Source organism: Ahaetulla prasina, chromosome 3 (assembly GCF_028640845.1).
Source record: "Ahaetulla prasina isolate Xishuangbanna chromosome 3, ASM2864084v1, whole genome shotgun sequence".
Classification (NCBI taxonomy): domain Eukaryota; kingdom Metazoa; phylum Chordata; class Lepidosauria; order Squamata; family Colubridae; genus Ahaetulla; species Ahaetulla prasina.
Window position 1 is genome coordinate 176,396,976 of NC_080541.1, and position 12,108 is coordinate 176,409,083.

At 36.9% G+C, this 12,108-nt stretch overlaps 1 protein-coding gene across 2 annotated transcripts in view; it reads left to right on the plus strand.

Annotated features, from left to right (window-relative positions):
* Positions 1–12,108, plus strand: part of ERI3 (ERI1 exoribonuclease family member 3) — a 289,470-nt gene that overhangs the window by 94,191 nt on the left and 183,171 nt on the right. Inside the window, exons 6-7 of one of the 2 annotated variants that reach the window (XM_058177047.1) lie at positions 7,493–7,565; positions 8,206–8,322. In XM_058177047.1, the coding sequence (XP_058033030.1) occupies positions 7,493–7,565; positions 8,206–8,250 (118 nt within the window). In that variant the 3' untranslated portion in view covers positions 8,251–8,322. Of the gene's footprint in view, positions 1–7,492; positions 7,566–8,205; positions 8,323–12,108 lie in introns of those variants that run through there. The other variant, XM_058177046.1, reaches the window with a different exon arrangement.

The window sequence follows — 12,108 nt, forward strand, 5'->3', positions numbered from 1 at the left end:
TATACATGTGCCATGATAATGTTGCCGGATCCAACCTGGGTCGGTCACTAGGTTCATGGATTTAGTCTTCCAAGCTTTTGGACTTGTGTTGGTCCTCTGGATGGGCCCCAGCATCAGTCTGAAAGACTAAACCTCTGGTCTCAGTGATCGACCCAGGTTGGATCTTGAGTTTAATTCCTGGTGAACTCATAGATACATTCCTGAATTTTTATTTATTAATCATTTTTATTTATTAATCAAATCAATAAATATAGCTGCCCATCTCACTGAAGGAGACTCTGGGTGACAAACAAGTATTTGATAAAAATACAAGGCAAAACACTTTTTTTTAAACTTAATTTTGCAATGTACATTACACCTTTCCTGATAAATTCCTATCCAAATACTTATCAAACCTGAACCTCCTTAACTATTTTTGGATCAGTCAAGGTCACTTAGGGACTCATCTACAGGAAGGCTGGTGATTAGTTATGAGAGGTGGACTCATTTGTGGCCCTGCAGACCAGATATTACTCTTGCTTAGTTTAGGGAATTTCGACTGCCGTTGGAAATTATAGACTACAATATTCCTGGATTACTTGTTGGATAAGTTTGCTCGAGGCTAAACTACAAAATCTACAAAAGTTTGTGAGAAAAGTTTAGTTTCTAACAGTCTTTCAGAAGCAGAACTTCATTAGCATCTTTTGTCAATCAATAGAGTCCTTTGTGTCTGAAGAAGAAGAAAAAGAAGAAGAAGAATCAGTATCATGGCATCAAAAATAACTTACATATTTGAATCAGACATTGAGAAGCAGTCACTGAGATATTGCTGGTTTGCAGCAGACAAACAGAAATAGAGTATTAATTTTTGTGTCACATTGTTTTGTGCATGATGCTGACATATAACTTAGAACAAGGGTGTCAAACTCATGTCATGGTGGCGTTACGTGACTTATTGGCATTTCCCCCCTCCCCCTTCGCTAAAACAGACATTGGCATGTGACGCTGGCCCGTGGACCAAGAGTTTGACAGCCATGACTTAGAGCCTGGCTAAACTGTAACATATTGAGGGTAGAGATTTGGAAGATGATCTTGTGTTAGTGTGAAAAATGACTACTCTGCTAATTTAAAAACTTCTCAGTAAGTATGTTGCTTCTTGTGGCAACCACTTGAACATGTATACCAAAGCTTTCTCTCTGATTGATTGGATGCTACTAAGATGATTTCCCAAAGTGATTAAGTCTGCTGTGGAGATATGGAAACTAGCTGCAAGTAGTCTTGACAGAGGAACTTTTGATGACCCAGCAGAGCTGAGAAACTCATTTATCTATTTCAGGCAGTCACAAAGATACCATACTATTGGTACATTGTTAAAACTTGCAGTAAAATTTGTAAGCATTGCAAGTCTTTTTACCTTATATCATGTAAGAGGAGAGATGTGTTGGTCTGTGACAATGCCTCTCTGGATTCTATGTAGGAGTAACAGGCCAAACTGCACAAAGTAATTAATGGATCCAAGTTTGACATCAGGACTCAAACCAAAGACAAAGCCATATCATAGACCTGTGATGGCAAACCTATGGCATGTGTGCCCAGAGTGGTACGCGGAGCCATGTCGCCTGGTGCACACGCCGCCCTCTGTTCTTCTTCCGGGTATCTTGTGTGCATGCATGTGCGATGGTCAGCTGGTTTTTTTGCGTGTGGCAGTGCTGGAAACTGGAAGAGCTGGTCTTCTGTTTTCCTGCGTGAGCATGCACACCGGCCAGTTGATCGCCGCATGTGCATGCACGCCAGAAACACGCAAGAGTAGCTGGCTGAAACCGGAAGTTCAGTAGCTAAAACCGGAAGTTCATTTTGGGTTTGTGCATGCGCCCTGGGCAGCTCCTCTTCCGGATTGCGGCCCAGACGTGCGCACACTCCCTTTTCAGCACTCGGTGCCGAAAAGTTTCGCCATCACTATCATAGCCATTCCAGTACAGATTTCAAAGTATACTTGATAAAAAGAAATTTTACCAGCATAATTGATTGAGTGAGAGATTTCTGAACTCACCTTATCAAAAGGTTTCAGGGTATTTCTGGAGGTCCCAGCAAACACAATGGATGTTTAACATATTGCAGTTGTTAATTGATAAAATACTTGTAATCTGTCTCACATGTAACCTATATCTGCATAAACCACACCTTCTGTTTCCTCTGCTCCCACAGATCAATTTTGACATATATTGTGTTTGATGAAAATGTAATAGATGTCACATAAAGCTAATTTGTGTTAGACTGAAAAGGTGCTACGAAACTCCTCCTGATTTCTACCTTATATCTATACATATTAAGTTTTGGGGTTTTGTGTTATATGATGTGAAGTACACCTTTTAAGTACTCTTTTAGGACCAAAATAAAAAAATAATAATGTGCTTACAAAAATTTATGCCATAATATACTTTGTAGTTTTAATTAGATTCAAGTTATCAAAATCCATAATTTGGCATTTAATTCATAAACTGGTGCTTGCTAAATGCACCTAGCATTGAATATTAACTTTGTATCTTTCCAAGTAAATAATTATCTTTTTCTAAAGTATTTTGTTGTTGTTGTTGTTGTTGTTGTTGTTGTATCTCCATTATCAAAGCAAAGCATAGCTTTCTCATTGGCTGTTTTGTACCAAAGATTCATTCTAGATTAGCAGCAACGCTATGTGTATCTTGAGATGATAAATTACACTTGAGGAACAGTAGTATTTTATAGATGCAACGTATATTTGACATAGTCATGTCTTTTAAATTTTCCAGACAGATGAGTGCTACATGGTAGCCTTGAAGGCATGCATGGCCACAATTTTGCTGTCTTGTTTATAAAATGCAACATAAATGTTGTATGATGTTGAGATGCAGGAAGAGATTGTGTCGTTCCACTTCCTCATTTTTCTGCAACAGTATCTTTAGATTGTTTGTATGCAATTTAGAAGCTTTTCTGCAAGGCTTCCTTAGCTATTAGATGATTGCAGGATGAGATATTAATATTTTAAACATAAAAATATTAAAGCAGAATGTAATCTTTTTAAGACCTTATCATGAGTCTGGAGGCAAGCAGCTCTCTTCCTCCTACTACCTGTGTAGAAGGACCTTTACCAAGGCAAATATAACACTGCTTTCTAAATATTTTTAGAACATGAGCATACTGAGTTCTATTAAAGCTGAGATCAGGTCTGTAAGATTCAATATTTTCTCCCAGTTTTAGAAAGAGGAAATTCTCTAAAAATACTAGCTAGGTACTAAAAGATTAAGAATATAAAAAATAATGCTATTTTTTTTAGGTTTCTGACATTCAAACCTAACAGATGGACAATAACCATTTATGATTAGCTGGGAGACTTGCACATTAATTTTTCATACAGTAGGACCACCTGAGTGACTGAATTCAATTACAAGCTGCCTCCCTTTCTTGTTGCCCCCCTTTTCCCTCCCCGTGTTATTAATGTGGCACCTCCATAAAAGAAATGGAGGGACCTGTTGAAATGTGAAACTCTTATTTCTTAGCATGACCCCCTAGATAATTAGGGTTAAATTGATATGCTATCACACTGGTGACACATTTTATCTGCCTGTGTTTGTACAAGAGAATACAATGGTGGAGGAAGGACCAATTTGTGTCCTCCTTTAACTAAGCAGACTGAGATAAAAGGTGTCACTAGGACGATAACATCCTCGCCTTGCACTCTTTTATTGTTGCTCCATTTGTTCCCACCCCCAAAATCCTGTTCTTTCATTCTTTCAATACCCTCGGCCATATTTTAGCTCCATGCCATTGCATAATGATGCTTTGCTAAATGTGTGTGTGCTATCTGAAACTCTGGCTGACAGCCTTGCCCGATAACCAAATTCCTGCCCATCTATCACTCGCTGCCTCTTCTCAACTTAAGGAAAGTGATAACCAAAGGATGGCTGTTTATCACTGCAAGCTGGGCTCTTCTTTTCCAGATGGAAGAAAAAAAGAGAAGGAAAACCACGTGACCTTGCCTCCAATTTAGTTCAGCTTTCCTTCTCTACTGTTTCAGAATGGAAAAACTGCCATGTATTGCCAAGAACACCACCTTGACATATAATTTTGGTGCAAAAATGTTTTTTTAATTTAATAACTCCAGAAGAATATTATTATAATTATATTGTAAATAGTGTATTACAAGTGTACTAGTCTGTCTAAGTGTACAAAAACAGCTTAATGCCTTTTTAAGTTAGAGATAGATTTCTGTTAAATGTCTCCTCAATTGTTATCAGAATAGTATGCATGCACACATATGTGCATATTCAGTTTGCACTACACTTAGTGTAAGGTAGAACATAATTGGTAATGGCAAAATGTAAATAAATGTAAATCTGTTCTCTGAAAAATATAAACTTTAGTTGAGCGCCTTGATATCATGCCTTATATAGTAGGAACCATGCAAAATCAGCTTATCTTTGTACTGGGTAAGAGTATAGAATTTTTATATAATGAACATGAGACAATGACGGACATAATAAGAAATCAGAATAATAATAAGAAAAAAGAAAATAATAAGAAATCAGTGGCACAGGTTGTGTCAATGGCATAGATATTTTGTCTCCATGGTGAGATATGAATGGGAAATGCTAATGGGTCCAACAATATAATGTGAGGCTAATGTTATTATGCAGGACCAGCATTTCCCAGGAACTGGTACTGTATTTCACTGATTATGTAAGTAGTTACTGTCTATGGAGATTCAGGTCCAGGTCATGGTTGTCCCAAAGGTGCTTTTTCAAGAGGCAGCTGGACTCTCTGGTTTTTCTTTGAAGACGTTTTGCTTCTCAGAGCTGAAGAAGCTTCTTGGATGAGAAGCGAAACGTCTTCAAAGAAAAATCAGAAAGTCCAGTTGCCTCTTGAAAAAGCACCTTTGGGACATATATAAGTAGAATCTAATAGCTGTCCATAGTATTATTCTCCATGGATTTGCTTAACTGTCTCTTAAAGTCATCTATGTTGGTGACCATCTACACATTTTGTCTTAGAAAATAAGAAGTTCGACTCAGTATATGGAAAACAGGGTTCCTTTTTTTGTCTGAAATTTCTCACTCTTAAGCTTTATTCAGTAGGTGAGGTGATGATGGAAATTGGCCAATTATTCTCCAGCAGGGTAGGACCAGCAGCCAGGTATGGGATTGACTTTGTCTGTAACCAATGGGATTGAGTCTGCTTAGTTGATAAGCACCTCCTCCTCCATGACAGAAAATATTATCTCTACTTTTTGACAGTTTTGCTCAAGGACTTTATAAATGGACTGGAGATGTGCATGTTCCTCCTCTCTGCATTAAGGGACGAAACGTATCCACCTATATCACTCAATTTTATTTCTGAAGAGAACACATAATTCTTAATTCAGTGAAACTAAATGTTAGTGCTTGCTTAATTGTAGAGCTGAAGTAATAGACATTTAAACAGGAAAGTTACTGGTTTTATTTTGCTTATGCTAACCAGGCCATTTGATGTCTTTTCCCAATCTGATAGCCTCCAGATATGCTGAACTAACACTATGTCATTGCAGTCATTTTGGTATGTTGTCTGTGGATAATTTGAATTGTACATCAACACAGTTTAAGGCTAACAGATACGGAGATGAAGGATATCTTACCTTTTTGCGTAAAGCACTAATGTCACTGGCTCCTCTGCCTTGTCCAATCTCTTCTCCCTCCTTTTTTTCTGGAAAAAAAAAATCTGTTTAAGGAGCACAGTTTACATCAAAGTGCTGGGTGCAAAGAGCATGCTTGATTTGCATATCCAATTGCTTGGATTGAAGTAATTACCATGTGTAAATGAATCTATTAATCACTTATTTAATTAATTTTTGGCCTTTCCTATGGCTACCTAATTCATACCCAATCCAGCATTCAAAGCATATCTAAAAATCTTTAGCAAAGCATTAATAAGCAATACGACCTGTTAACTACCCCATATCAATCAAGTTGATTGAGTATAAATGAATTTACATTCTAAACTAATAGCTGCAATGTCCATTCTTTTCTCCACCTACAGCGGAAGGCTATATATGTGAATGTGCATTATGGGTTATGTAGCAGGTGTATTGACCTGGATCCCAAAGTTCAGTTCTTGTCTCCTTTTGTTTGCTTCTGTAGACAGAAATAGGAGAACTGTATTTCATATTGTAGAATGCTAAATGTTTGTGCCTTTCCTCCATATGCTTGTTCTGACAAACTCTTTTCTGATGATCTTAAATCTATGAGGTGTTAAGTCTGAGGCGGGTATTTAAACTTTTATTGAAACAAGGGACAATTCAAGATGAATCTTTTCCTCAGCATTGTTGTGTTGAATGGCTTCTCCTTCTCCTTCTCCCTCAAAAACCTGCCACTTAGCTTTGTGGCTTTGCGTATTTACCTCCATTAACTTTAAATACTCTGTTCAGACTAATGTAAAATATTTTGAGTGATAGCTCTGGGAAATGACATAGCCAAGTCATTTTACAACTCATTTCATTGAGTACATCTATTAGTCAATAAAGGGATTGTATGACACAAGAAAGTATCTGTTGCAAGCCATAAAACAAATATAGAGAGTTATCATAATATCTATGGGGCTGTGTATCATTGTAAATGATGAATACTGGCACATAAAATGATAGGATATTTAAAGTACATATATTACTCTTTAAAACCAAACAACCAAACAAATATATTTTGTAAGTACTCCCAAAATACTTGTAATTGTTTTCAATTTGTTTATCTCTTAGTTCCTAAACATTGAGGCAAATATAAGGGTTTGTGTTTTATTTGGAGTTGGCACTGTTGGTAAATGATGGACTAGTTTATAACTATGTTAATATAATTGGGACTAACACAAAGAAGATTTTTGAGGGGACTGGGAAATGTATGATCTGTTGGTTCCATCTGATTTAACCCATTTTTTTCCTTTTATAGTTTTTCTAAAATATTATTTAGATTTCTGTAATTTGTATTATAATTAAACTTTAATTATTTTATATATTTGAACTGCAGCTGTATTTGTTTTCCAATGAAGGAATGGGGGTGGGGAGAAATCGTGCCATTAAAGAGGATTGATCATCACAGAAATAGTTCTGTGTACCTAAGTTCTGTGCAACTCTTTACAAAATCTTTTTCTTTTTTTTCTTTTCCACTGTTCCATTCTACCTTTTATAGAAAAATTAATGTTTTATTTTAAATACAATGGTAAGTTAATAACGAATATCTGAAGGACCAGAGAGATTGCCCACCCATAATGGTAGCCAATTTGTGAATAGGCAAACACCTCGAGGCAACCATATTTCTTTGCTTAATAATAATTTGCTTTCGAAATGTCAAGATGTGCCTAGCTTTCCAAAAAGGTTGGGGATCTCTCAACTAGAGAGACATGTACTCGTAAGAAGACTGAGGTTTGGGCTGAAATACAGATGGTACGTTCCATTATCTCTCCTTTCTTGGGTCCTTAGACTCTTCTACTTGAAACCAACCTGCTCTTTTTCTTACAGGTTACCTGGACAATGCCAGTACTTAGGGCTTCCAGTTGCTGATTACTTCAAACAGTGGATTAATCTCAAAAAGGTACTTTCATTGCTGACATGTCTCTCTTGCCCTCCCCCATCTCAGTCTTGGTTGCCTCTTCATTTCCATCATTTTCCCTTCCTTTTATAGTATTCTCCTTCTCTTCCTTCAAGGAGGTATTTAATAAGCGCTGCTGTTTTGCATTGAAATGAGGAGTTATTTTCTCAGAACCTGGGTGAAGCAAAGTTCCTATTGTATTTCTCCTAATAGAGTCTTACTGTACTTGATGGAATATGGTCTGCAGCTGGAAAATCTCATTGTCGTCATCCTGATATAGCATCTCTATGCATAATAACTTAGCATTTCTCTAGGATAGGCTGGGTCAATTGGGGCATATCTAAATCTTTCTTCCCTAGAATTTCTGACTCTCCCCTCCCTCCTCCCTGCCCCAAATATTAGCTAGCTATTTTTGGTCTTTAAAATGCTGAAGACTTTTTGTTTTATTCACTTCAACAAAACTACCACTGAACCTCTTTTCTTTTGTAGTTACATGTAGTTATAGCTGCTGAGGCATGGATGCCTCCTTCATTTCATGGTTCACACTTTATTGTTGGATATTTTTCTAAAAAGTTTCTCATAAGTCTATGTAGATTAGTATGCGGCTCAACCCTGACTGAACCCAACTCTTTATATTGTGCAGGGAGTGGAAATTGACGGTGGAATCAAGAAACTGTGCAGCACATAGACCTGCAACAGCTCTTAACATTATTTTGTTTGAATCATGGTATAAACAAATAGCATAGTTTTGCATTTTAAATTCTATTCTCATTAAATAAAAGCTTGCCAGATGAAATTGCTGATAATACTGTTTCTCATTTTGTTACATAAACAAATCTAAGAGGTAGTCTGAGCAGTTGTAGAAGGAAAATTAGCATAACCTGTTTTGTCAATTCAGAGTAGGGCACAAGTGTAATGGGGGAGAAGCTGGCAGCATGTTTGACAAGGATTTTCTATTCCTTCCCTGCTGTCAGAGTGAAGGTCCCCACTTATTGCTGGCTTTCTGCATATATAAGATGAAAGTATGTTGGGGATTTTGTACCACCCAGAAACCAGGGGTGAAATGCTTCCAGTTTGGACCGGATCACCTGATCTGGTAGCGATGGCGGTGGGTGGTTTGGATAACTGCTAGCAAAAATCCCTCCCCCCACCCGGTCCATGCCCAGCTGAGCCACGCGATCATCAGAGGGTTTTTTTTTTAACTTTTAAAAGTATTTTTTCTTCAGCTGAAAATATGCTTTTAAAAGTAAAAAAAAAGCCTCTGATGATCGCACGGCTCAGTTGGGATTGTCAGAACCTTTTAAAAGCCTTTTTTCTACAACCTCTTCGGCTTTTAAAAGTTAAAAAAAAGAAAAAGGTTGGGTCCACCCAGTCACATAACTCCCCCCAAGCCATGCCCGCAGTACCGGTAGTAACAAATTTTACATTTCACCACTGCCAGAAACCATTAAGAATTGCCACTTAGTTCACTAAAGTTCTGGTGAATGTCTAGAAATGATATAACTAATCAGTATTGATGGATGTATCAAGAAGAAAAGTAAAATATTCCTGTATTTGATATGAGGTAGGTAAAACTCTTTGCTATATTGTACTTCTTGCAACTTTTTCATTTGGGCTATTGATTTTTTGTTTTAAAAGTCTGGCTTTCATATGATCTGTTCTGACATTTCAGTGGAGGGAAATATTATGCTTTCTAAGAAAAATAGCTTCATGTATAGAGCTTGGGTTATAATTCGCATGGGTGGGATGGTTGTATCTTAGAATGGGGGACAGCACAAAATCTCAGGATAGAGACATAGTTAAGAGATCACAGTAGAGGAAATAACATTTGGGGTTAACATAAATTGCAAATCACTTGCTTTCTTATCAGATGTGATGATTCATGCTGACTTGGTCAGAGGGATGAGAAGCGTATTTTCTGTGCTTAGTATAGGAAGAGTAGAATTTGACTTTGTGCCAAGTCCTTCCATTTTCTAGTCTCTGAAGTTACTTCATTGACTCTTCAATTTGAAAAATCTCCTTCTCATGGAAAATCTCTGGCTTTTCTTCTAGCTTCTTGTGCACCAGGCTTTTTCATTGCTGACTTGCCTATGGTCCAAAGATAGCCACAAATAAAAACTTTAGTTTCTGTTTAGACTAAGTAGAGCCAAAATTCCAATGAAGACTGTGTTCAAATGGCTACGAGTGAAAAGGACATCACATAGTCTCTGGAAACAAAGTACTTTTCTCAATTTTCAGGTTTATTGTGTTATATTAAATCTTGTCTATAATTTCTATGAGGTGAATATTATTTTAGATTGAATGGGTTGATTTATCACTTCTATATTACTGGGGTGTTTTTAAAAACAAATTTTCAAGAAGGATGTGTAAAATATATTTATTTATTTTATTTATTTATTTTGTCACAACATCATACAAAAAGATTATATAGTATATAAACATATATATGAGTAAATGTTAGGAGGTATAAGCATATATATATATAGGAAGAAGAAAAGAAAAACAATAGGACAGGAACGGTAGGCACGTTTGTGCGCTTATGCACGCCCCTTATGGTCCTCTTAGGAATGGGGTGAGGTCAATAGTAGAAAGTTTTTGGTTAAAGCTTTTAGGATTATGGGAAGAGACCACAGAGTCAGGTAAAGTATTCCAAGCACTGATGATTCTGTTACAGAAGTCATATTTTCTGCAATCTAGATTAAAGCGGTTAACATTAAGTTTAAATCTATTGGTTGCCCTTGTATTATTGCAATTAAAGCTGAAGTAGTTTTTGACAGGAAGGACATTACAATGGATTTTTTTCACTTTGTTTTTTGTTTTCACTTTCCCAAAAATACAGAGATTTTGAAAGATAATGGAGGACAGGGAGAGACTGGAGTAAAAAAACCATGATCATGGTGTGTGGGGAGAAAAAAAATGAAATATGCATGGTAGGTAGTGAGTGGTAGTAAGGGAGAGGCCAAGCCAGGGGAATGGCTAGCAAAGGTTAACATCTCTTTCTGCTGCTGATACGGTGATCTTTCAGAATTACTAATGAACATCATCAAAAAAACCTGATAGGATTGCAGCTAGAAGTCTTGTAGTGAGAGATTGTTTGTTTTAGGGAGATTGGGAGAAAATATTTAAAAAATAACAGCAGTACTCCTAGCATGTCTAGGAGTGGAGAAAGAAGCTTTGCTACTATGTTTGGTTCAGAGCATTTTGAAAACTGCTCTTTTGGAGAACTTTAATCATTTATAGTTTTTATGCCCTGGTTCTGTATCTAACATTGGTAAAATAACTTGGTGACTCAGAAAGGCTTGCTATTTGAATAGGAACTACTATTCTTAGAAAAAGGTCAAGGCACCTGCATTTTCATTGTTTTCTATTCTTTACACTAGAATATAGAGGAAACTGATTCATTCTTTGTGACCTTGCATGACTTAATGATGATGGGCTATTGTTGCACGAGAAGCTGTCCATTTCCCCACATCTAGCAATCAGATCCAATAGTCCATCTTGGATTTGCAAGAAAGGAAAGACATTCCAGCATGCAGAGGTTAATAATAGGGCTGTGCAAAGTACTCAGAGCAACATGGTGTGAAACATCTTGGTGAAAATGAAATTCTCCTCTTTGAAATGGGGAGATAGCTGCATCTATTGGTAAACTGGGAATAGCTGCTTTGAAAACTGCTCCAGTCATCTTCACATGTATGTACATGTATATTGCTTTGCTAACAGTTTCTGCAGAATCTGGGCATATCTACCTGCAAAGTGCAAACCCTCTGGAAGAGCCTTGAGCCACACCAAGCCTTTCAGGAATTTTTGCTGGCTTAGTACTTTGAGTTTTCACTTGCCTCAGTGCATTTCACAAAGCAGCCACATGAATGAATGCTTTGCCCAGTCGTATTAATGGCAACTTGATACTTAGTGCAGTGACTGGATAAAATCCAAGATTTTAGGATAAACACAATCCTTGTTCATGGCTGTATATGTTGTCAGAAGCCTTATTTTTCTTTGTCCTCAAATGCTTCTTTATTGCCAAACCATATTGCATTCTTTCATTTTTAATGTCACTGAACTATCTTGTATCTTTTGTGAGTCATCAGCATAGTGAGGACCTGGGACAGAGAGTTTATTAGATTTTATGCCTTGTTTAGATCAAGCTTTAGCAATGCTTCCCAAATATGGATGTTTTTAAAATGTTTCTGGGTACCAGATTTTCCCTTAAACTCTGTCTACTGACAGTGTTGAGATAGTTGCTGAAACTTTTTGACTGTGTCTTTACTTCTGCTATAGTCAAAGGCAGTATTTACCATTAACACAGATTCTATGGACAGAATTAACTTTCATACATACAGAGGAGCTATGTTGCTTTAATTGGAAAAGTTCAATTGGATCAGAAGAGAAGTGGTCTAGGAAAATAGGAAATGCTTGAAGAAATTTAAGAGCAATAACAGAAACCCGTGAATAAAGTACTGGTGTGAGGAAAAATGTAGGACAGGATAGCAAGGTATATGTAAAAATGGGAATATATGAGATATACCCATATAAGAATCTCCCTTGG